The 26,792-nt window shown below is 47.2% G+C and overlaps 1 protein-coding gene across 1 annotated transcript in view; it reads right to left on the minus strand.

Moving 5' to 3' along the window:
* Positions 1-26,792, minus strand: part of EHD4 (EH domain containing 4) — a 74,547-nt gene extending 47,755 nt beyond the window's left edge. The window contains exons 1-3 of the mRNA XM_037502283.2: positions 26,547-26,792; positions 10,057-10,233; positions 1,218-1,315 (exon numbers count right to left, since the gene is read on the minus strand). Coding sequence (XP_037358180.1) covers positions 1,218-1,315; positions 10,057-10,233; positions 26,547-26,782 — 511 coding nt within the window. The 5' untranslated portion in view covers positions 26,783-26,792. The remainder of the gene's footprint in view (positions 1-1,217; positions 1,316-10,056; positions 10,234-26,546) is intronic.

Here is a 26,792-nt window from a genome sequence, read left to right on the forward strand (position 1 = left end):
GTCTGGCCAGAACCCATGGCCATGACGGCAGCCAGGTCACTGTTCAATGACACGCCAGAACTTCTTGACTTACTTCTTACTTGCTTTTCAAGGGGTTATAAAGGGTTATCAGGGAGAACTGACAGCAATTCACAGTTTCATTGTCTTCCTCCTAGCAAAGCCATGCAGAACTCCCTCAAGGGCCAGGGTGAGGGGAACTTGACCTTCTCTGTCAACACCGGACTCCATCCTAATGCGCTCCCGGTCAGGAATGTCCTCTCTCTAAGTGAACTATGTCCTCTGGTCTGCACCAATGGCCCCTTTCTCCAGGAAGGAGGGTGAGACAGCAGGCACATCCGTTTACCCACAAAGGGGTTCTGGAAACAGTTACTGCCTCAGCTTTGTTTTCTGAAGGTTGAAGACATCCAGATGTGTCTCTTCTTTACAAACATTTTCTATTCTCTGTAGATCTCCTTGAAACGCCTTACAGTCCCTCTTTCCTCACCCGAGCTCAGGTAATTCCTACTTAACCCCCTGATACTGGCTCAAGTGTTTCCTCTGAGGAGCCTTTCACACCCTGCAAGGCCAGGCTGGGTCCCTTTACAGTCCCATGTCATAAGGCCTGCGTGTCTGGGCGAGTATCCCAACTCTCATTTTCCATTTATTTCTCTGACGACTTGATTAATGCCTCTTTTCCTGACTAGAATGTTAGTTCCTCCAGTGCAGAAACTGCACGTGTTTTTGCTGCATCCCCAGAGTGCAGTTCAGGGTCTGGTGCCAACTTGATGCCAACAAAGGCTTGCTATCTGAAAGGATGCTGCAGAGGTGGCCGGGGGAGCGATGTGGAGGAGGAAGTGCAGCTGAGAGGGCTTCTCTCCCTGGCTGACCAGCGCGCCACCTGTACTTTTATCATGTGTCCCTAAGTGAATGGCTGGCAGGTGATATGCCCCCTCCTAACCTCTGAACATTGATCTGAGGTGGGTACAGGTAGCAGATGACAGTGATTAAAAGGATGAAAAGGTTATGGCCAAGACTACAGAAAGCTTCCCAGTTGAAATGGCAGCACCTCTGGTGTTATGACCTTGGATTGTTTCTTGGAGCAACTTAAGCTCAGGACCTTGGAGCTGCCATGGGGCACAGGGTAGGTCCAGGCGGAAGGAGAGAAGTAGAGAGGGACAGAAACCTTCCGTGATCATCAAGAAGAGCCTCGGTCAGGTGGAGGCGGGGTGGGAACTGACCTCGGCTGATGCGCTGCTTCTCCCCAGACAGGATGCCGGGGCTGTCGATGATGCTGATGCTCTTCAGGACCTGGTTGGGCAGCTGGGAGCACATGAACCTGGAAGGAACAGATCAAAGGAGGATCAGAAGCAGCACCCCCCAGAGTGCTCTAAGGAGTGCCGTGACTCTGCTACGACATGCCTGTAACATTGGGCGCTCATGGAATGAGCCTGACAGCTCCTCCACTGGTGCTGTGGACACTGGATACTGGTCTATGGATGATGCCCTGGCACCTGCAGTTACCTGCCACCAGCTACTTACCGTCAGCTAACATGTAACGAGCACTTAGGTATTTTACAAACATCATTCCATTTGTTCCTCAAAGTAATCTCATAAGGAAGGTTAGCCTGAGAGAGGTTAAAGCTGGGCCTTAACCCAGGCCGGATTGACTCCAAAGCCCATCAATGTCACCTGCCTCTCCTCCATGCTATTCCTGGGCCAAGCAGCTTAGGTTTCTCCTCCCAGGGGATCTTATGCCTCTTTTGGGGTGACTGCCTCACTGGGCTGGAGGATCCAGCTCCTGCCTAATCCCTAGTATGACAGCGGAGGTACCAGGACCTGGTTTTACTGTCTGATGCCCCAGGGACTCAGCATCCAGCCTGGGGCCTGTTATGGCCTCAGGGCCAGGTTGGAGCAAGCACTGTGGGCAATACTACAAATCTTCCAGGTGCTTCAGTGTCTTAGGGGTGCCCTAAGAGCAGACAAAGGAGCAGGGCTGAGCTTTTCCAAGTCTTCTGCCTTTTCTATTACTTGCTTGATGCCTTCTCATTTGCCCCCCTCCATCCCCCAAGACTTTGCTAGTATGTTGTTATGTGCATCTGGAAAGTCCCTCCTCACCCCCTCAACACCTCAGGGAAGGATGATGGACTGTTTTATCTGGAACACCGTGTCACTCTAGAGTAGCAGAAGGAGATACTTTGTGACTTCCACCCAGGATCAGAGCTGAGGAGGAGCTCTGTTAGGCCCTGTGTATGTCTCAAGGTGGAAAAAATAATGGCTCTCCTTTTCCTGTATTGTAAATGGCCAACTTCTGTATCTACGCGGGCAGAGAGCTTCAGAATGCTTGGTGAAAACTCACTTCTTCCATTCAGTGGGACTGGTGGGGATTACTCAGAAAGCAAGAATGCTCGGAATGCAGGACTGCCCGGCCTTCACAGCCACATGTGGCCCATGTGGCCCCAGGGGCAGCAGTGGGCAGGCCCCCCCCCCCCCAGCAAAAGGCGCAATTTCAACATTTCAGAGTAACTTTCTTTGAAGGTGCTTTACACTCCTAAATTTTCAAGTCAGCCCAGGGAGATGCAAGAAAAGAAATAGCACGGTCATTTTGCAGCTGGAAAAGCTGGGAGTACCAAATAGTGATGACGTCTCTAGGTCATGCCACTGACCACGACTGGGATTTCTGATGTCAGGTGAGTAGACACAACCCCCAAATTTAAATACCTCATAATGTTAAAAATACATGGTCAAGCTAATATAAGAAAAGCCCCTCGCCTCCCCGGTGGCACAGCGGTTGAGCGCTGGGTTGCGAAGCTGCCAGCGGCCTCTTCGGCGCTGGTTCGATCCCCGGCTGCTCCCCGGCCACCGGAGGAGGGTCCCACATGGCGCGCAGACCTCTCCTGCCGCCCGCTGCTCCCTTCAGCAGTGTACTTCGGTCCTTCTGCCTGCTCTGCTCCCCGCTCTGGCTCTGGTGAATTCTCTCACCCTCTCGCACTTCTGACTGTACCCAGTGCTTGTATAAACAAAACAAACAAACAAATAAATAAATAAAACATGCCTCTATAAAAAAAAAAAGAAAAAGAAAAGCCCCTCATTTTTTAATTTTCTCCTGCCCCTCACCTTTAAATAAACCCCCTCCACTCCCCAACACTCAAGAGAGTAGGTCTACGAGCACAGGAGGGTCACTAGGCATTCTACGCAAGTGCCTGAGGGAAAATCGCACATTCCATTCTCTAGACTTGGGGTAGGGACAGAGTTCCGAGGCCCTCTGGGGCTCATGTCAGTAGTGATTCTGTCTCATCAGGCCCCATCCTTTTTACCAGATGGCTTGAGACATTTGGCAATATTGAAAAATTGTTCAAATGTGAAACTATTTTACATTAAGTATTCCTCTGAGAGGCTAACCTTTCCTCACAAACACAAAGTTACACTCAATAGCAATTATTCCAAAACACAAAACCCCTGGATTCCAGTGTGAAGTTCACAGAAGGATTCAAAATGTAGGAGTTGTCTGTTCACTCTGTGCAGAGAGAGACACAGGACAAGATGTGGGATGTTACCACACAACAGACAAGGAGCAGGCCGGGGGCCAGGGCAGCTGCAAAAAGAGAAGGGGCGAGCAGGAGGCCAAGAGGGAGAGGAGGAGGCTGGTGGAGGAGCACGGGAGTGGGAGGGAGAGGAGGGAGTGGGGAATTCTCCAGGGGCACCCCAAAACAGGGTGGGCGGGGCTGTGTGTGCAAAGCTGGGCTGTACTTGCTGACAGAAAGTGTGCTGGGGGGTGTTGGGAGGTGAGCAACAGAGCACAGTCAGTTTCTGGCCCCAAGTGGGGGCACAGCTCATGCTCCAGTTAGAACCACACGTACTTACAGTTATACTGCAATCAGAAAAAATACCCTAGGATGCTGCTGCTGCACTTAACTTTTACGCTGGAAGAGAGGAGGGTGAAGAGCTAGGTTTTTTTATTGGGTATATGGCAGTCAGTCTGGGGTCAGGTCTTCCCATGTACTAGTGTGTCTGCTGTCCCAGGACGGGTACCCTGCTCCCCCTGAGGGCGGGACACACTTGCTTCTACCTGCCACGTGAAGTACCAAGACCTGCACTGGTGAAGCCCAGGAGCCTCACATTAGCTTTTGGGAAGCGTCTCCTCACCTAGAGATGACCTACTACCTTTTATTTCTGATGAAAGGAGGGGAGAAGGGCATCAAGCCCTATACTAGACCCCCATTCCATGTCGCCCCCATAAGCAAGGAAGGCTCAGGGGTAGAACACGGTGGTGGGGAAAGGGTGGTCCATACCACAAGGTCTCAGGAAAACTGGGGGGTGTCATTCTGCATAATAAAAGAGAGGTGAGCGAGAGGGTGCTGAGGTTGCCCCCAAACACTAACATTCCCATTCAATGATGGGCATTTTAGAACAATCAGGCAGTACCTTACTAGTGCTTTTCATTTCCAAACAATGCAGGGATAGCTAATAAAAATAACATAGGAGCAGGAGCACGGAGTGACGAGCTACGGTATGGGGCATCTCCACACACATGAACTATTTGAATCGTGGCCACAGCCTCAGCGGGGGGCTGTGTGCTGCCATTTTACAAAGGACGAGACAGAGGGCTCAGCCCCACAACTTGCTAAGTTACATGGCAGGTAAGTGAGGGAGCTGGGGTGCTAACCCCTGAGGGCAGCACCCAGGTGCTTGTCCCCCAAGCTGTTGCTACCATTTCCTGCACTTGAACTGCCCCTGGGTGGAGCTCACAGGAGGGCAACATCTAAACAGAGGAACGGCGTGCGGAGTCCCTGGAACTCCCACCAAGGAGGCTCCCCTGTGCCACCTGCTTTCTACCTCCTGGGGCAGGTGAAGCGGCGACCAGGAGGTGAAGATTGGGCTGTTGCCCTTGCTCCCTCACCTTGGGAGACTGCAGGTTTCTGAGCAATTCTACCAGCCCAAGGACCCCGGGTTTGCCATTAGCTTCAAATAAACCTATGCTTGCGATGCAGAGGGTATGTTTCAAATCACCTCTTTCCACGAACTTTGATAATTATCACCTGGTCCTACCATAAATGACCGATCTAACCTTCCACTCCCCAGGAAGAATTTAACGCCACATCTAGTATAAATTAAGTTCACGGTGACCACTTAGATGGGATCCTAATAAAATTACCATTTTTACAGGTAAAAGATGAATACTGGCATTGTATCTTGCTCAACCTATATATGTACTTTTCTGCATCAAGCCTCTCTCTTCCCACTGCCCTGGGGATGCTGGGTGCAGCACAGTGGTGCAAGGTGTCTGTCTGAGTCCAGGAATCAAGCAGTTTTTTGGACTGTCCGGGCCAGGATGGAACAGGCAGCTGCCAATAAGTAACAATGTTTCATGTCCTGGGACCCTCCACAAATCCTGAGGTTAAAGATTAATGAGATGCACTTCAGGGAATTTGTTATGGATAAACACACCATTAAAAAAAAAAAGTTACTCTCTCAGATAAAAAACAAACAAACAATTTTGCTGGTGAATCAAGAGTGATTCTTGACAAGAGCTATTTTCCTTTATCTCTGCAACTAAAATAGCTGCAGGTGTTTGGACTGATGCTGTGTATTTATATTAGGTTTGTTTTTTAAAAAATTCCCAATAGTACTAGGTGACTATGTAATACTTAAAACTCCAAATGAAGCCTTATTTAATTACAAACACAGAGGTAGCAAATGAAATGTAAGTCCCAATGGATAACCATGAGTCTCATTGCTAAATCCTTACTGAAACCTAAGGCGGTAGGATCCAGCATCAGCGTCATTCCTGCCTGGCTCAAATGACAGGAATGCTGGAAATGCAACAGAGTGGTCCCTAGGAAAAGGTTCCTGCCCAAGGCAGGGTGGAGCTGAGCAGAGAGGAGACTGAGGAAGGGAGGAAGCAGGATGGAGAGCAATGAGGAGACCTGGAGGAGGCACATGGAGCAGGGAGACATGTGAAGAAGCTGCACTTGCTTTTTGGTCCTGGACTGGTTGAAACAGATGCTCATGGGGAGGATAACAATGGCAGCTTTTATTTTGATTTCGCTCTTCTCCTCCCAGACCTGTCTGACTTTTTCTGGCCCTTTTCTGTGGGTCCCCACCAGAAGGTGCTTTTTAGACTTGTGGCAGGCTTTTGGGCCTTACTCTGGGCCAATCCTGTTTGGCTGGACTTTTACCCATGAGGGGATGGTTAATTTTGGGCGCTTGATTTGGAAACTATATTCTCTGTCTTTTCTGTATTGCACACTAACTGTATTAAAGTTCCTTTCCATTAAAGGTCTTACCATGTTCTGTCTTAATGCGGTGGATGGCAGAACCTATTTAGAGCAGGCAGGTTTGAGGGTTCTGGGGTGTCCCTCTCCCTGCCCTGTAACAGAAATACTGTTCAGATTCCTCAAACTCTAGAGGAAACTTCAAAATTTCAATTCCTTGGGTCAGTGATTAAAGTTATTTTTCAAAAAATAAAAGAGACAATGAAGAAGCAAATGAGATTAAGAATGGAATACTACAATTTAAAATTATACTAGATTCTAAACCAAAACCAGTGTAACTATCTGAAGTACAAAAAAAAAAAAAAAAAAAGACTACCATTTTTAGAAAAGTAGATTGAGAGGAAAACACAACATCCAATTGAAAAACAGAGGGAAATGTCAGAAGCCATCACAGACATTCTTGGAATTAACCAGATTATGCAGGCGCCCCCCCAGGACCTGTGCCCTTAGGGTGCTGTTGGGTATGTCCGGCTCCTCCTCTCTAAGATGGAACTGCCTCTCGATAACAAACTTTTGGAACCTTGACGACCACATTCCCCTTGGAGGAACTCCAAGTCAGGCCAGCCTGTGGAATTCCTCTCCAAAGGCAAGAAGCATGCTGGAGTTTCAGAATGTCACACTCGAGTCATTTCCATAGACTGCTTTTGTTCTAGACTCAACTCCTTTTAAAGTTCAAGTATGGAATTTCTATCATCTGAAGCTGCTTTTGGGGGAATTTATCTTCATTTCCAAGAATGCACTACAGACTTCCTGTTATTTTCTTAGAAACCAGCCTTGGTTTCTAAGGCTGGTGAGAAGTCAGGCTCCACAGGTTTGCCTAATGCTTTGAGGCTATGTTACCATCACCATCTTGCAAAGTACTAAACTATGTTAAAGATGCCCCTCAGGGCAGATGCCCAAGCCAATACCCTGTAATGAGAGGGCCAGGGTAATGATACCTATTCCAGGGGTGGCTGGTGGTTACCCCAGGGGAAAAAGTTCTCTATAGCAAACAACCAATTCTTTTTCCTACTAAGTATTGTATTTTGACCTAGTTCCCAGAAAATTATGCTGTGTAAAAAGAGTTTGCCTGCCTAGAGCTGACTCCGCCGGTTCCCAGAGGGCTGCTATAATTACACGCACACATTTGCGCGCCCTACACGGACACCCTTCCTTACATAAAGGCTGGGCAAAACAGCAGCACTGACGTGTAGAAACAACTTCATCAGGCAACAACTTCATTCTTAAGTGTACTATTAATTTACATGCTCTGTATCCTATATGTGTGTGTCACGTATGCACAGTGGTCAGGACAGAACTCTGTGCCAGTGAGTTGTGAGGTGCTGCATGGTGGTAGGCAGAAGGGAAGAAGAAACCTTAACTCTAGTCCTGAATCTGCAGCTTCCTGAGAGTCACTGTACTCCTTTGTGCTCAGTTTTCTCATCTGTTAAGTGGCCACAGTACTGTCTGTCTTATTAACCCCCCCCAAACATAGTGTATATGCAGTTATTAATCTATGACTTGGGATATAATCATCCTCCTCCTCATCACTGTTGGAGACAGAGGTGGATTAAGGCGAGCCCTGTTAAGTTAAACAGAAGGCAGCAGGCAATGGTTCTTCGTCCACACTGAGCTCAGTGTAGTGGACTGTAGCAGAGCCCGGGTTCCAATCTCAACGCTGCCACTTATCAGCTGAGAGAGTCTGTGGAAGTGAAATTAACCTCTCTAGGCATCAATCCCTCCTCTCTACAATGGGGATAATAGTGGCACAGGTCACAGGGGTTTTGTGAGGATTCACAGAGAACATACAAGTTTACAATAGTATCTGATACAGTAAATATTCATCTGTTGTGTGTTTGAGATGTGAAAAGAAAGGATTGTTAGAAAAGCGAATCATCTGCCAAAATAAAACAAGCCAATGGTCACTCTTTCTGGTTCTTTCTGTGTAAAATATGGACTTCACAAAATGGGAACTTGAAAAAAGTGGCACCTTCTTTTTTAAACTATTGTCAGGCAAGAAGAGCCTATGGCTAAGGGCAGGGGTAATGAAGCCACAAAATTCTAAGCAGCATTTCATGGAGAAGGGTCCTGTGCACTGCATTTTCCAACACCTCCAGGACATTTCAGCCTTGGGACTGGAAGTCTGGCTGCTGCCTACCCAGGAATCATCCCTCCCTGGGAGGCCCTGAAGAGGCAGTCTCTTGTTCCACTTCCCCTGTGGTTCACTTGTCCCACCCGGACTCAAGCCGTCGTTCTCTCACAGGGGACACTCTGGAACAACCCAGATGCTCTGGAGTCGAGGAGTGAACTCTTAAAGAAGAGAACCCTGAAGGCTGAAAACTCATCTGGTGATCTGTGGTGGAGGTTTATGTGGTGGTGGGTAGAGTGTGTAACCCATCTGAGGAGGTGTAACCCTAGATCCCGAAGTCATATACAATGTTGTAAACCAATGTTACCTCAATAAAAAAGACATAATTTTAAAGAAGTTTGAAGACAAAAAAAACACCACAAAAAAATTAAGGAAGTGATTTGAGGAAGCCTTAAAAAAAAAAAAAAACCCAAAATGAAAATGCTCATCTGGGTAATACTCTGCAAATCACTGTCTGCAATAAGATGGCTGCCTCTGTAACTCCACTTGCATCACCTGTGCCTCTTTATTTACCCTACTGCCATCTGGATGCTTTCTTTGATTTGCAACAGAAGCATGAAAAAGCCCCTAAAGAAGATTCCAGATCCCTGGAGAGTTCCCTGAGTACCCCTGTGGAGGCTCCTGGGCCACCCTTGACAGGGCCACCACACAGCACACTGGCATCTATTTCATTCCACGTTCTGTGTGAGCGGCACCTCCTGAAGTTGTGCAGTGAGGCACCTCAGCCTCTGGGGGGATGGCAGTCAGCTGTGAGGAGCCATCCTTATTTTTTAATACATCTAAGAGGAGACGTGTGGTTCAAATCTCTGTCAGCTCTCGTCCCACCTCTTCTGGAAGGAGGCTCAGAGGAACCCTCCCTGGCTCCTCCCACTCCCCCAAACCCACCAGCCTAAAGCGAGAGACTCACAGAAGAGCAGAAACCAAAGAGAAAAGAACTTTAAAAAGAGGCTAGGGGGGATAAGAGGTGCAGATTTTGTCTGAAAGAGAAGCTGCAGGCTTGTCCTCTGATCCCATACCCTTCTGTTTCTCTGGGAACCGGTGAAAGATTACTGGGTGATAAAATAAAACATCTCCAATTAAGACAGAACCTCATATCCTACAACTGCACATGACCGTGTCACAATATTAACTTTTTATGTTGTTTTGACTCTCTTTCTCCTGTTCTGCATTAATGAATTAGGAAGCAGCTGAAGGCATGGCAGTAAAAAGCCTAAGGGACAGCCAGGGAGGTGAGGTGACCTGACATAATAAACAAACTGAATCTGGGTGTCAGGGGACCTCAGGGGCTGCTGGGCTAAGCTGTCTGTGCAGGAGGCTCCAGCACACTGACCCTGTGGCCACCCAGCACCACTTAACAATGCTCACAAGGCAATTGGATCCATTTCTATGCAGCTCAGAATATTAGATATTTGTTCTTTATACTGTGGGGGCCTATAATGTTCAATCCTGGGCCTTAGCTCTGCCCACTGAAGCCATTCAGAATAGGTATAAATGATCATTTCTATGCTATTTACTCTTGCAAGTATTTGACAATGATAAGCATATTCTTTATAAGTTCCTTCTTCTAGAACCCACATACTCTGATCTTCTGTTTTTGCACCTTTACATGTAACTGGCAAGAATTCAAAGAAAGGGTTTAAATAATCCAACCAAAGATGGCAGTTGGCTGGTCCTTACCGATTCAGGAAAGCATTTCCAAAGCGACTAAGTTTTCGAAACGGCTTTTTGGGGTCCACGACTAAAGCATTCCCTGGGGTGTTGCCCTCGGTGTCCCCATACATCACAGCAATGAAGGAATCAGTGGTGGGCTCTGGACCAATCCTCATGCCTGGGAAATCTTGCTCCAGTAAGTATCTGGGGGAGGGAAAGAAAAAAGAAGCTTAGCATGTTGTCACAAAGCAAGAGGCCAGAAAGTTTCCTGAGGCCACCGATTTTGAACATAATTATTTAAAAACCTTGAAACAGAACCTCAAATAAAGGATAATGATTGGCATTGTTATTAATATTTTCGCTAATATAGAATTTTCAAAACTTAAAATCTATGGACTTATGTTTTCCCCCAGTGGAGATAGTCTGGTGAAAAAGCTCAGGCTTTTTGCAGACTTACTGGGCCTTCTGAAACTGCTCATCCAGGCAATGCTTGTTCATGGTTCCATTGGTGCAACAGACCCCCAACACCCAAGGGAAGTGCACCCTACCAGCTCCTGCGCATCCTGGAAGACCCTGTTTAGGCCCACCATTGACCTGTCCCTCCAGTGTTGGGGGCCACCTCCTCTGTGATCCCAAGGCCATGATGTGCTCACCAGGGTCCTGCACTTCTCTGTGCATGGGCCCCTGCAGGCAAGCCCATGTCTGCCTACATGCACACCTCCAGCACGCAGCACCGTGCTGGCCACAGGAGGTGCTCAGTGTGGTGCGTGGGACAATGAATGATCTCCTTCCTTGTCACTCCCTGACAATCAGTAAGGCCAGCATGTACTCCCTTGTGCATTTTACAGCTTCCCCTGAGCTCCTGGAGGTCATGACCATAGAAGACAATCTCCAAAGATTGTCTTAAGCAGCAACAGAGGGTGCGATAGGGGATTAAGGTGAAGGGGAGGGGCTCAGATTAGATTTGCCAGGGTCTTCTCTGGCCCTCGTGCAAATTGGAAAAAGATGCTCCTTCCTCTAGGCAGACACGGTTCACCCCTTGGCAAGTAGGACTCTAGGTGGATTTTATTTATCCATCCTCGCACCCTCGCCCCACTCCCCACCGAGCCCAGGTGCCTTATGTAGTTTAATCTGCACAACTGTATACAGTAGCCCTAGCAAATGCCATGAAAGTGCTTATTTAGGGATCTGAGGAGACAGACTGAAGTGATATGGGGCTAAGACTCCCTGACTCACATGGCTGGGATGGGGTACTGGAGCCAGAGGCAAAGCAGAGGGAAAATCTACTTTCTGTGTCTGAGTCTTAATGCAGCACTTGCCAGCATGTCATTCAGCTGAGGTCATGCAGAGCCCATCCCTCTCCACCAAGACTTCCTTCCCATAATGCAAGAACCTGCGCTCATGTTTATTTATGTATATATGGAGTGGGGGGCAAAGATGGCTTCCTCCTTCCTTTGCAACCAAGGGAGCATAAAGAAAGGAATATATCCCACCCACAGCCAAACAAGAGGTGGAAAACCAACACCTTCAGAGAACACTTGATAGTGACTGTGAACAGGTCCTAGAGCAGGAGAGAATCCCTGTCTGAGCTGACTAGGGCACAGCCAGGCCCAGCCCAGAAGGGAGATGACCCCCCACCCTGCTGAAGAGGTTCAAAGGCAGGAACCTGCACAACTTTCTCTAGTTCCTCATTCCTGAAGCTAACACTCTGTTTGGTCCTAAACTGTATCTCTGTTTCTAAAATGCCCTGACTGACCACAGCCCAGCATCTGTGATTCCATTTCCAGGCAGAGAGGGACTAGGATGAACTCTCAATTGCCACACACAACCCTGCTATCTTTCGAAGAGTACGAAATGAAGCCACTCTTTAGATCTCTGTTTTCTACATAAATAAAACTGAAACTGTTTAGCAACCTTAGCAGGCTATATTCTAAAACTTTAGCTATTTTCACTGTTAGTTTTAACTTCGCCTTAAGTTTCTTCATTTCTGTGAAGCTGTGGAGCTCCAGAAGAGAAACAGCACTTAAACATGACTTAGAGTAGTAAATGTGGAGAAAAATCAGATAACACAAGCATTTTCCAAGTTCTCACTACGTGACATGGTGAAAAGCCCTTTTCATGCATGACTGTCTCCTTGAATCCCCAAAGACGCAGAGGCAGGTTCTAACATCACTCCCATTTTACAGTAGGGAAACTGAGGCATCAGAAAGGCTAAGTAACTTGCCCACAGTTACACAGTGTTCGACTGGAAATGGAACATGGGCAGTGGATCCCAAGTCTTGTGCTGTCTCCAGATACGTTTAAACCCGGGTTCAGCAGGTGATTGCTCAGAAATGAGGAGAGTTCAGGACCACCAGAGAGGAGGCCGCACGCCCCATATTCTGTCAAAAGTGAGGGAACAGCCTCCACTATCCCCCTTCACAGTTGTTGGGCTGCCCTGCACACGAAGGGCCAGCTCTCATCCTCCCTGAGAAAAGCCGAGGACAGGAGGTTATTTGATCAAAACATGTTCAATTTTTTTTTTTTTTCACTTTCAAAACGTTTTCAGGCACCTAGTACCCTCACAAGCAGAAATGTTCATGTTTACAAATTCTTATGATATTCCATGTGAATCTTTGAAATACTGGGTAAAATACTGCGAGAGCACCTCACGTTTTACAAATCTCCAGCACACAGAGTGCAGATCGTGTGTGTGGGTTTCATGTTCACAGATGAATGGGCAGATTAAGTTTTACAGCCGAGTAAATGTGGGATCTCAAGTCTGGAGTCATTCGCCAGCAAAACGAGGATTCAGATCCAGATCCCAATCCTCCCACATCCAGGGTGGTTTCCGCGACCTGGACCCTGGGCCAGGCTATGCCAGGAGGCCCCTGGGAGAGTCGGAGGAAATGAAGACAGTGGGGAGAGGGGTGCGGAAGGACGGCAGCCAAGGTCAGCAGGCTTCCCGTAGCACACTGTCCTCCACTCACAGAAGGCTCAGGTCAAGTGTTGGTTTGAAAGCTGACAAGCATTTTCACGTAGAATGAATGTTAACAGCAACACCTGGTTCGCTAAGACAGCCTACAAAGGGTCACACACTAGTGAACTGGAGGGGCCAGACAAGAGCTGTAGCACTAACTTTCGGGGGAAAGAGCTCAGTGTTGAGATCCTTGCTGGGTCGTTCTGTTCTCTGCAATAGGCCCTTCCCCAGCACCTTCACCGGCTCTGGGGGCAGGGGAGCCCTCCAGTCCCAGGTGTGAGGTGGTGATTATGGGGATTCGGCAAGGGTGTAGGGGTGTGGATGCTGTATTTAAGCAGGGAGTCCCCCGCAGGGCAAAAACTCCCAAGTAAAGTGTTTAAGGTAGGCCACTGTTGCCAAGAAATGCCTGAATTGCTTTCTGACCATTTATATAGAAGCACAGCACACCCAACTCGTTTTGGAGTAACAGGGTGGGTTTCAATGAAAACCCTAAAATATGAAACTGTTTAAAGAAGAACAGGTGCTTCTTTCCAGCTCTTACTGTAATAGAAGCTAAAATTCCCTAAGTAGCAACCCTGGCAGACAGAACTTTAACTAATAATTATTTTTAAAGTAGGCTGTTAATGTGACTCAGTTTGAAATAAAAGATGTCCCTGAACCGTGACCCTGGAAAGTCATTCAATTTCTGGGTCCCAGCCACAGAATAACCAGAATGAGGATGAATTGTTGGATCATATAGACTGCTTGCATGATGACTTTGCTTAGTAAAACTTTCTCCCACAGGAATTAAAAAGCCAAAATTAAATGTTCAATTTCATTATCAAAGTAATACCACTGAAGAGATAGCATATTAATAAATTTTAAAACTGTGTAGTAATGTTGGTGAAGGGACAGTGAAATAAGCGTCCTTGTGTTGGTGGAAGACTAAGTTGGTGTAACTTCAATGAAAAGCTATGTGATACGCCGTGTAAAGCCTTTAAAATGGGAGTAATTCTACTTGGGGAAATACATCCATAGGAAAAATCCTGGATAACCCAATTTTTTTTTTGCATGAAGATATCCACTGCAGCACTACCTCAATCTGAACAAAATCAGGAGAAAAATGCATGTTCTCTTTCTGAGAGTTCCTATCCACAACATAAAAGTACCATCCTATAATTCAGAAATCTATGACTTTTCTTACTTATTCCCCTGGTAGAGTGTAAAGCCTGGGAAGCAGGACTTTCTGTCTTCTCTGCTCACTGATGCTTTCCACGTGCTTGGAACAACCTTGGGCACATGTCTTGAGTGCTCAACAAGCACTTGGAGCAATAATGTAAGTGTCTAAGCACACTGGCCTTTGCACTGCCTTTCCGATATGCCGAGGCCATTCCAGCTCGGGGTTGCCTGGCACCAGACCTCTGCACATCAAACAGCATTTCCTGAGCGAGACCTTCCCTGGAGCATCCTGACAAAAGAGCTCTCTCTCCAGCCTGTCTGACGCCCCTGTTCCCCCCTCCCCTCAACCCCTCTTGGCACTTAGTCTCTGAAAGATCCCACATGACTGTCCTGTTATCATCCCAGAATGCCGGGAATACCTACAGAGAGGGGCCCTCGGCTGCCTGGCTCGCCACTGGGTGTCCAGTGCATCTAACGGTGCCGGGCACGTAGGAGATGCAGAACTCGTCTCTGGACTGGCTGACTTTCTCTCTGTCAGTCAGGTTCTGCCCTCCTTCCCTCTCCACCTCTTTAGCACTCATCTGTGATAAAGATGTGGGCTCTGCTGGCTCCACACTGCCCAGCTGCCTCCCAGCCTCCCTGTCCTCCACCTGCCCTGGAAGTGGAGATTCTTTTGGTAAAGCACCACCTTCATCACCTGGCCTTCACTAACAACCCAGTCCTGCCCATGAAACTTCTGCCTGTGGACCCCATAAGCCACCCCCTTCTACCTAGTGGTCTGGGCTCTTGCTCCTCCCCTAGCGTGGACCTCTTGCCTCCTTGATTAGTCTCAGAAATGCTCCTGTCTTCACTTCTTCACCTCCTCTGTCTGGTGGGGAGTCATGTCTCATGATTTCTATTATCCATTCTTTAAGTCGCTTTACAAAATGCCACCTCCTTCAGGGCAGTCCTCCCTCATCACTCTAAGACCTCTCTTGAGTGGCTACTCCCTGGCTCTCCTTTTCTTGTGGAGCTTCTAGTATTGGAACCCTGGATGTTGGTGAGCAACTGGTGATCCTTGTGGGCCAATTTCCTCTCCTCTGAGAGGCTGTCATTTCCTGCAGGGTGTTCTCCATATACTCAGAAGCGTAGAGCCCCAAAGTCTCTTAGTCTTTACAGTGTGGGTTAGGGCAGGAAAACGACCACGGCTAGTGGCTGTGCAGGACGCAGAACCTGAGCTCCTCCCTCCTGGCCAGAGGCTTCTGCTCTTACAAAGCTCGAAGTTTTGGGTCCCCACAAAGTCCCCAGCTCATTGGCACCCTACGAGGGACCCATCAGATACATGAGTTAATATATAATACTCTTGGGCCTCCCCGGTGGCACAGCGATTGGGCGCTGGGTTGCGAGGCTGCCCACAGGCTCTGCAGCACCGGTTCGATCCCCGGCGGCCAGCGAGGGTCCCACATGGTGCACAGACTTCTCCTGCTGGCTTGCGCTGCTCCCCTCGGCAATGTATTTCATCAGTCTGCCTGCTCTGTTACCCACTCTGGCTCTGGTGAATTCTCTCACCCTCCCGCGCTTCTGACTGTACCCAGTGCTTGTGTAAATAAATAAATAAATCTTTAAAAAAAAATATATATATATAAAATACTCTTAGCCAGTGGCCCAGAAGAGTTTGGACATGGGGGATTGCTGAACATCAGACACACTTAGGTAACACTGCTGGGGGTGGACAGGCAGGCACGAGCCAAGGCGGGGAGGGAGCTGAGAACAACCAGAACGGAGGATCTGACATGAAGGGAGTGAGAAGTATGTTACAAGGTTCAAAACCAGCAACCTTGAAAGGAAGAGTTGGGGCAGGTCCTGCGGTCTGGGGAATAAAAACAGGTAAGCACATAGCCGCAAGCACCAACAGTGTGTTAAACTGTTTTTTCCCACACCTCAGAGGCTTTCTCAAAGCCACGAATTCTAGGGACTCTGTGGTGTTATCTGTAATGAGAAGAATTCAAAGGAATTCACAGGAAGACCGTAGGGAAGAATCACCAGGGCTCGGAGCTGGCAAGCCTGCCTCACAGGCATCCTGTGTATTTGACTTGGGTTTGTCCTCGGCTCCACCTTGCTCCCCTTTTCCTGTGTTCTCAGAGGGGGCTGCCAATTCTAGCAGTCATCGCTCCAAGAGTCTCGAGCCAGCAACAGAAACAGGGACAGCCACTTGGCTTCCAAGCAGCTGGGTGGGGTGGATGGGAGACCAGGGCCCCGGGTTAGCCTGGTCCCGGTGGCTCCCGCGCATGACAGCGGCCTCAGGGACTGCTTCCATGCACGGCTGGATGTAACAGTGCCTATTTTCTTCCACTGCTTAGGCTTATTTTTTTTAAATCATAAAAAACTAAAGTCATTTGTGATAAGGGAAAGAAAAAACCTTCCAGATAATTAAAAGCCCCTCAACAAACTCAAGCACCGTCTTCTCAAAGCTAGGCTCAAGAAAGACTACAAATACTCTAAGAGGCATAATGACAGACACCCAAAACTCCAGCTGCAAACTTTGACTTCTCAGGGCATCCATCTGTGCACCATGTCTGGGGTTCGACGATTATACTTGCGCTTGGAATAGTGGAGAATCCATTACCTTTTATTTCAGCAATATGCCTGTTGTTTGAGGACTCATTAGGTGCTGGTCTTTACACGACTGAACATACTTCAGCCTGTAGACCTGCCATGCTAGGGACTCTGTCCCCATTATACAGATAAAAAAACTAAGGCTCAAGTCGTTGAAAGGGCTTATCAGGACCTAGGATTTCTTTCCAGTCCTATGAGAACACTGCTCGCCCTAAATCAGAGCTGGAGAGGTCGAGTCAGCCTCCCAATAGGAGCATTTACAGAAAGGTGTTCTGAGACTCCTAACAAATACACCAGTCTAAGACTTTTGAGCAGGAATTCAATTATTAGGCACTCTAAAAAGCATTATGGCACATATTTGAGGTTTTTTAAGAGTATTATTTCAAAATTCTCAAGCCAACATCTAGAGAAACGGCTTGTGTAATGGTATCCCAGCTAGAAAATAAAGAGAAAAAAAGTTTAATTCATAAGAGTGCTGAGGTATAAAATACCTGGAATAAAAAGTAAAAAGAGTATATAGAATTGTATGGCTAGATCAACCACTTTTCTGATTTTATAAATAAATATATAAATGAAGGTCTGCATAAAAGCAAGGCTGAGGTTCCTGACTGGGAAGAGAGAATACAAGACAGGGTTTAAAAAATTAATGCAGTTCCAACACAAATGGACCCAGAATGGCATTTTCTGGGAAGCTTCTAATGAAGCAACTTTACAGTTCCCCTGAATAACAGGAAACGATGGTGAACAGTATTTGTAAAAAAGAAAAACCATCAGAGGAACTGCCACTGGCTACCACTTACTAAGTATGTTTCAAAGTAATCACATTTAAGAGCGTAGGGTGCTGGTTTAAGTATCTACTAACAGAACAAGAGAGAAAGGTCCCGAAGGATCCTAACATTTGATAAATTAGCATATGAGGCAGTCTTATGCGTCAGCAGGAAAAGACAGGATTATTTAATAAAGTGTTAAAAAGCAAAAAACAAAAGACAAACACTTTCAAGACAGATTTTACTTCAAGTGGATTAAAGACTTTTTAGTAGCAAAAACAATGATTTTCTAGGCATAAGTACATCATAAAAAGGAAAAATGATAAGATTTGACCATAAATTTTCATGTTTGCAAGCCAAAATTAAAATGAAAATCAAAAAGGCAAACCTCAAACTGGAATGATACTTATAACACTATGACAAAGGATTAAGGATTATTGAGTAAAATATTTAAATAGTAGCTACGTGATAAAGATAACACTCCAAATGAGAATCAGGCAAAGGTGGGCCTCCCTGGTGGCCTAGGGGTTAAGTCTCTGCTATCAACACTATGGCCTGAGCTCTATCCATGGCCAGGGAGCTACCCACATATGGTGCAGCAGACTCTCCTATCTCGCCCACGGCTCCCCTCAGCAGTGTACTTCAGTCAGTCTGCCTGTTTTGCTCCCCACTGTCTCTGATGAATCCTCTCATTCCCTGCACCTCTGGCTTACACCCCAGTTTTTCTACCAAAAAAAAAAAAAAAAAGAAAGAAAATCAGGTAAAGTTCACGGACTAGTCACAAAGAATACAGATGATGACAATATATGTTCAACTTTACTAACAAAAAAGGCAAATTAAAAGAACATTTTTCCTATCATATTTATTCTTTTTAGTAATAGTACTCAGCCTTATTGATAGTTTAGTGAAAAAAGTTATTCATATTAGAATAATTTTTCTGAAAAGAAATACATACATTCAGGATAAAAGGAACACAGACACACACACACACACACACACACACACTCAGAAGTATGTAATAATCAGAACATATAAACTTGAAAAATATTTATACCTTTTGATGTAGTAATTCATGCTCAAGCAGCTTCTCTAAGAAAAAAACTGAACATGCCAAGATTTATAGCCTAGAATGGACATCGTACCATTATGCATAACAGCTTAACATTAGAAGCAATGTTCTGAGCCATTGAAGAATAAGATACAGTCATTTAAGCTATTTTTTGAAGATTACTTAATAATATGAGAAAAATTCACATCACATTAAGTGAAAAAAGGTTGCTTAAATGGCATTTATTGCCTAATCCCATGCTTTATAAGCATGTCTTCTGTCTTCATCTAGGTCATTTCCTAAAAATGTGAGCAGACCCCATGTCTTGGAAGAGCCACTTAAGTGAGCCTCCCTCTTTCAGCTGATGGCTCGGTGGTCATGATTCCATCCACTGATTCTTCACCTGTCAGGGGCACCCAAATGTTTCATGGACAAGGCTGTGTGAGAACCTTTGTGAGAAGTGGGTTGTCAAAACAGAAACAGATTTCTGAGCCTTGACCACAGAGATTCCTGCTTGGGGGGTCTGGGATGAGGCTCTTACATCTGTTTCTGAAGGAATCCTGGTGATTCTGACCAAAGCCAGTTCCAACACCCATGTCTTTCTGGTTCATCATTTTCCAAGAGTTTGAAAAGTATACTGACTGTGTTTTAAAAGTATGCTTTCAGATATTCATTAAGAAAGAGAATTTTATCATAAAAAATTCCTCCCCACCCCCACCACCCCTGCCTCCGCATTCCTCCTAATCCTTTGGCACTGCTGCCATTTGTCACGTACATGACGTACATGACGTAACACAGGACAAGAGGCCAAGTTTGCATTCTCACTGTGCCGACTGCCACCACCAATGCCACCCCTAACCTTCCCTGGACCCCACCCCCTGCTCAGTCCTGCCCTGAGTCCTGCCTCCTCTGAGTCCTCTGACACACCAGCTGCTCCTCCATGGGCCCCTCCCATCCACTTTTAACTCTGCAGAGCAGTGCTCATCTTTAATCAAGCCTTTGGAATGTCTGTGGCCAGGGCACATCGCCTCCCCTTTAGTGCCCAGTCGCTGAGGGTTTTCTATATTTGACACTTCATCTCCCACTCATTCCTCAACCCGCTGCCACCTGGCTTCCATCACCACCACTTACTGACATGCTCTTGCCAAGGTCACCCTGGTTCCTGGTGGCTAATCCACAGGTTCCCTTTGAATGCTTTCCCAGAAGCATCTCACTGCCGCGGGCCCTCATGTCCCAACCTGGTCTTTGTGGGGGCTGTCGGCTGTTTCACCTGTCGAGCATCTACTTCCCCATTTTTGGTAAGGGGTATGGGGCTGACCATACTACTCAGCTACGGGCCTCTCCTTCCCCTGGCTCCAGGGATTGGTTCATGGTAGCAGATGGCCAAAGTCAGACCAGTGAGATTTATACCTGAGACTTCTGCTGAAAACTGCTGGGAAAAAGGTTCTTTTTTCCCATTGGTGTTGCTGAGCTGGCAGAACTGGAGATGACCAACTGCCTACCCCATGAGGGACAAATGCCCGAGAAGGAAACCAAATGAAGAAGGCAGCAGAGCTGAGAGTGTGCCCTGACAGTGTCCCTTGGGGTCCCAGATCATGCCCGAAGTCAGCCCACCCTGGTCTGATATGTCTTATGAGGAAAGTTGCACCATTTACTTAGGCCTTTTTTCAGCTGGATTTCTGTTACCTATAAGCAAAGAGCCCTAGGAGTCTCCATCCCCTCTGCCCTGGCCATCACTCTATTCTGGTGACTTCTCCCTCAGTTTCCACAAGCTCCTCTTCTCCCTCAAATGACCCTGAGACCTTCTACCTCCCAGCTTTGACTACCAAATACACACACTCTTAAACCAATAGCTGGCCAAGATGTCCCACTAACCCATGTCTGACCACCTCTAGTGGACTCGCCACCTGGGTGTGTAAATCCAAACTCCTAATTTTGACCCCACTCTTTCTCTTCCTGTGTCCCCAGCTCAGTGATCGCGCTAACCCATCTGGTTATCCAAGAAACCCGGGCCTCATCGCTTGACACTTGCGCTTGCTTTCTAGTCTCTGTGGGCAGCTAATTCAGGTTCACTGTTCACGGCTCAGGGAGGCCGCATGAAGGGTCCCTCCTCTCTGTGCCTCTGGTGTCACAGCCTGACTTGGTCACCCAGAGCTCTCATAATTTGTTGATTCTTTTCCATATTCTCCAGGAAACTCTAAGTTCTGTCATAGCCAGGTCCGGGCCTGAGTGCAGTATTGTTAGTTGAATAATGACACTAAGGTCTATAGGTACATTTCATATTGCCATACAGACTGCAGTATTTCAGTCTTCCAGGCGATCTGCAAAGGGCTTGGCATTTGGCACACACAACTCTGAGTTTCAGGGGCTCCTCACAAATGAGGGTGAGGACCAGCACATTAGACCCACAGTGCTTCCCTAAGGGGGTTTTTCTCATGGGTAAACCATGATGCCTCCTAGTAAGCGTTTTCACTTGCCTTTAATAAACGAGTATAGAGCTGATTAAAGGATGAAACAGGGCTTTATTCCTAAGTAGAGTCCATCCCCCCCTTTTGGAAAAACTGGGACATCTGCCTATTTCCAATGTTATGACACTTTTCATATTCTCCATAGTTTCTTAAAAACCACCAAATGCAGTCTGTTGAGCACAACTGCAAGGTCCTTCCTATTTGGCCTCCCTGACACCTCTCCACCCAGGTATTTACTGCGCCTTGTCTGTGCCAGGCCCTGGGGAGCTCCCATCCTCCCGGTGCGAACCTCCTTAGCAAGGCTGGGCTCCCTCCTACCATCTCTGGATGATTCTGAAAGAAAAGGAGGAAACAAAAGAATAGCTGCGTAGTTCTGCTTTCTATAAATGTCCAAGGAAGAGCGCCCAAGGGGGCTATCACTTCCTGGCACTTTTGTCTTGTTTTAATCAACTTATGAAGACTTTTCTATTGTCTGAGGCATTTTTGCCCTCTCAGTCCGTTCACTCCAGCTGCTGCTGCTGCTTTTTTATTTTATATATATTTTTCATCGTTCTCCCTTTTTGTACAATGTATACAAAAAGGTGTAGCCCCTGAATACCACCACCAGTGCACCCCACCACCCGTGCACCTGTCACCATCACCGCAGTCCCTTGTGCTCTTCCCACCCCTGTTGGGGTCCTTCTCCCGCCCCTTCCCCTGCAGTGTCTCTGATTTATAGTTGCCTGTTACTTTTGTTTTTTAATTATAATTTTTTTCCCGATCCCTTATTTAGTTCCCCTATGTTCCTCCGGTAAGTGAAACCATGCGATATTTTTCTTCTTTTTTTTTTTCTGGCTTATTTCACTGAGTATGATCCCTCCCAGTTCCATCCATGTTGCTGCAAATGGCATGAGTTTATCTTTGTTGATAGCTGTCCCTCCAGCTTCTTTATCCTCACACTGTCCACAAGCCTTGTCGTCTCCCCTGATTACGGCCCCACTGCCCCCCCTTTCCCTAGGAACACTATATTTAAATGGCATTTGTAAAAATTTACAAATGTAATTACCTTATAAAGCATTTTCTTTTTTTTTTTTTAATTTATTTTTATTTATTTATTTATTTATGTATTGATACAAGCACTGATATTGGTACAGTCAGAAGCGCGGGAGGGTGAGAGAATTCACCAGAGCCAGAGCGGGGAGCAGAGCAGGCAGAAGGACCGAAGGACACTGCTGAGGGGAGCAGCGGGCGGCAGGAGAGGTCTGCGTGCCATGTGGGACCCTCCTCCGGTGGCCGGGGAGCAGCTGGGGATCGAACTGGCGCTGCAGAGGCCGTGGGCAGCTTCGCAACCCAGCGCTCAACCGCTGCGCCACCGGGGAGGCCCTTATAAAGCATTTTCTAGGAAAGCATCTTACCTTGATTTTACCAAGTTCAAGTGCTAGGAAAAATAAACATGTTTCTACATTGACAGGAATATACAGGAAATAAGCCTGATAAGGATTATATGACGGCTACTTATGCTCCTTTTTTCTCATGTTTTCTCTTTGTGCCTTTGCACTCTATTAGCTTATTTCTACTTTTTTTGGCATCCGTTTTTTAAGTTATTGCATCAGATGCAGAAATTACTTGACTGTCACTAAACGCAGAATTATGGCCATTTAAATAAATCATAGGATGCTCAGTATTGGGAGACTGAAAATAAATTTATGTCGTCTTGAATAGAGAGATAGTTCTTTCCAGTGGGTGCCTTCTATTTCTTTTCCTTGCCTAAATGCCTGGATTCCTGCTCTTTTAAAGATTATAGTTTCTTGAGTGGCTTCCCCTTTTTTTCCTCATTAGGATAAATATACAGAGTGAAGGGGACAGCATGTAGGCGGAAGAGAGAAAGCGGAGCTCTTAAAGTCAAAAGTTGCAATCCTGTAGTTTAAATTTTCAGTGAGCTTCCCATCCCCTCAGCGAAAATGTCTTTGCTCACAGACCTGGGCCCAGGGATTTTCCGGAGGAATCTGTGAAAAGTGTTTTCCTCAGGGTTAGGATCCAAGTCTGGTGAGTGCAATATCTACAGAGTCTAAGATGATTAAGATGATTTGGCCACTTCCCTGTGTCCATCTCTGCTCTTTCTCTGGCCAATTCTTTCCTGCAAGTCAGAGGTAGAGCACCAAGAGTTCCTCTCAACGCAGCCTCTGTCTCCTGAGAAGTAATATTCTCAGAGTCAATAGGTTTATCAGCCACTTTGCCTCCACTCCCAAGAGACCTGGAGGAAAATCTCCTTCACATTATAAGTCTCTCTCTGATCCATGTGAGGAGGGTCCAAGATTCTCCTATTCATCCTCTTCCTCATGGTGATCGTCTATGCAGGAGTGAGTATATTTTCTTAACACCCAGGTTCTTCATCTACCCGACCTAAGACACCTTTTCATTATAACAGGGCACACACTTATTTCTCTACTCCTAAAAATGTCCCCGTTCCTCATGCATTAGTGGGAATCCCAGTTCTTCCCAAGCATGAGACCAAAGCAAGAATGAGTACGGACGCACACCAAAGACTTTGCTGGTTGGCTTTACAATGAGAGGTCTCTCCCAGTGTCACCAGTGACCCCTTGGGAAGTGCAGGAAGCCAGGTGAATAAAAATCTGACCACAAGGCCAGGTGCAACCCGCAGTCCAAGTATGAGCTTCTAGTGCTCAACCCAGACACTGACTATCCTCAGAGAAAACAGCCATGGATGCAGGCAGGATACAGGATGATCAGCCTCCGGGGTCAACTCCTTTGCTCCCCAGTGCAGAACTCTAAAGGGTAGCTGCCCTTTTGTTTGGGGTCTCCCTTCCAGGAGTTAAATCTCTTCCTCCTACCTCCCACTCTGAAACCAAACTTAGGTCTCCTGTACCTCACACCAAGCTTCCCATTTCCCCTGATTTTCCTCCAACCTCACAAGTCCATTCTGGGCCTGCTGCCTAATGACAAAGGCACTTAGACAAGGAAGCTCTCACGATCAAGAGCAATCCTAATAAAGTGACTCCTCCCTCACCCTTGAGTTGCACTTGGCTCCAGTGCTTACTGACAAGTGGTCCACTTGGATGAAGCCAGCAGGAGTAAAATCTCAACATCCTTCTTAAAGCAATGCTTAATCTATTCCACAAAGTTCTCTTCAAATGATGAAATAGCGAAGAGTGAAAAATAAGATAAAATAGTAAATTGAATAAAAGATTGATTCATGTCCTTTTGAGTTGTGTTCTCCTGCCTCAGGCCACAGGAGCAGGGAAGGGCACATGAGGTTGCTGCAGCATCAACAGAAGCTCCCTAACCACACACAGGCACAATAAAGCCTTCATGGCCTAGACAGACAGGAGGAATTGCCTGGAGTGCTGTGAACACACCACAGTGAATGCCTGAGCTATTATAAAAATACTCCCTTCTTATCCTTTATCTGTTTGTGTCAAAAGGTCCACCTCCTACTCTTGTTATCTCTTACACTTAAAAAATGGTTAGTATCACTGAGACCTTAAATGTATTGCCTGCCATCTTTCAAGGTACCAATTACTATACTATTCTTGTGGCTGACTTTGAGTGTCTGGAATGACACATTTAATACTATTTTCAGTTTATTAACAAGCATCAAATGAAGCAATTTTATTTAATTTTTTTTTAAGATTTATTTATTTATACAAGAACCCAGGCACAGGCCAGATATGCGGAAGGGTGAAAGGATTCACCAGAGACAGAGTGGGGAACAGAACAGGCAGACTGATTGAAATACACTGCTGAGGGTTGCAGCGGGCGAGGGGCGAGACAGGAGAGGTCTGCTGTGCCATGTGGGTAGCTCCCTGGCCAGCTGAGATCAAAGCCCTGCTGCAGAGGCTGTGGACTGCTTCACAGTGAGGAGCTCAACCCCCTGCATCACCAGGGAGGTCCAAATGAGGCAATCTTAAAGTTATTATTTTCTTTGGTCTTCTGTCACATTCAATTTACTGTCTAGAACTATTGGCTTTGTTGAACTCATTCACAGCATATCTGCAGGCATGGACTGAACATATATCCTATAGTGACAACTACTCTATTTGTAGGAACTATTTAGGTCACTGGCATGTAGAAAAAGAGGTCTCCACTTAATAGAAATGGCATGTATCCAAATATAGATGCAGTTTTCTAAACACCTGTTGAACATCAACGAAGAGATTGCTATGATCTCCAAAACACTAGAACAAATCCTTAAATGATGGTTCACTTTGTTTCAGTGACACAAGGCTTACCCCAAGCAAACAAGTCTCCTAATCCAAGAAATGAGTCTTACTATGCCAACGGCGTTAGAAGTAAAAAAGTAGAACAGTCTCTTCAAATAGCAATCTATTTCGAAGTAAACTATCTTCCCTCAAAAGCCACTCACTCCCGAAGAAACTATATGACTTGAACCTTAGGGCACATACAGTAATTGTTTGCTTTCGGAGACACAGGGAACATGACAAATATTTTCAGTTGTCAAGGGTGAGCAGTAGGCAATGACCCACCTAGGAAATGGAAACTAACCAACAGTAATACGACACTCCCCTCAGTTCCACCCGCAGGAGGCTGGAGCAGCCGCCACCCAGCTAACTCCCAGGCGGGCAGCGGGGAGGTCGGGCTAGAGCTGAATGAAGGCGGCCTCTCTACCGATTCGCGGGATCACGGAGGTGGGAGCAACGTGGAAGCACCTGAAGGGAAAGGCGCCTGGGCACTGTCCTCCACTCCGTCCATCCATTCATTCATCCATTCATTCCGTTTATTAACAGCTGTGCTCCGCAAACTGGGTTATGGGCTTAACTCTCCTGAGACTCAGGAGAACCCCATAACTCTATGCCCATTCCCGGCCGCAGGCCTCGCTCACCAGTAAGGCAGAGGCCTCTGGTTCATAGCTGCTTGTCGATTTTGATTTTTTCTTTCTTATAGTTATTCATTTTCCTGGTCCCTTGTTTAAGTTTTCTAGATTCCTGCTATGAGTGAGACCATCCGGTATTTTTCTTTTTCTTTCTGACTTATTTCGCCGAGCATGATCCCTTCCAGCTCGGGGAACAGAACCAAAATGAAAATGCATACATTGTGCAAAAATGATGTAAGAATGACATAAACTAAAATATATTAAATAAAGTGTTAACCTTGAAGGAAAAAAACAAAATAAGGCAGATGCTAGCTTCCCGGGTCCCCAAACCAGGGGCGCAGGGAAAAGTCGGTCAGAAACGCCTTTCGGGGCTCGGTGTAAGTGGACAAGGGGTGCGGGGAGCCCCCAGCCCGCGAGCGCAGAGGCGGTCCCCACCGGGCGGCCGCGGACCCGGCGGGGGGGGGGAGCTGCGGGCGCCCCGACACCGCGCGGGGAGGACACACCTGGGGCCGCGCGGACGGCGGTGCGGGAAGCAGCCCCGAGGGGTTCGGCACAAGTAAGGGGGCGCCGCGGGGCGGGGGCGCGCGGCCCGCGGAGCGCCGGCGACAACGCGCGCACGTGGGGAGGCGCGCCCAGGTGGGCGCCCAGGTGGGCGCTCAGGTGGGCGGCCGGGGGCGGGAGGGGCGCTCACCTGATGAAGGTGGTCTTGCCGGTGCTGTACTGGCCCACCAGCAGGATCATGGGCTTGTTGTCGAAGTCGGCGTCCTCCAGCGCGGGCGAGTGGAACTCGTGGAAGCGGTACGCCTCCTCCAGCGGCAGCACCTTGCGCAGGTACAGCGAGCGCAGGCCGCCCGTCACCGTCTGCACCGCGTCGGCGCCGCCCGCGCGCTCGCGCCCGCCCGCCTGCCGCCCCATCCAGCTGAACATTCTGCCGCCG

This window comes from Talpa occidentalis, unplaced genomic scaffold (assembly GCF_014898055.3).
Source record: "Talpa occidentalis isolate TD23 unplaced genomic scaffold, MPIMG_talOcc4v2.1 talOcc4.11, whole genome shotgun sequence".
NCBI classification, from domain to species: domain Eukaryota; kingdom Metazoa; phylum Chordata; class Mammalia; order Eulipotyphla; family Talpidae; genus Talpa; species Talpa occidentalis.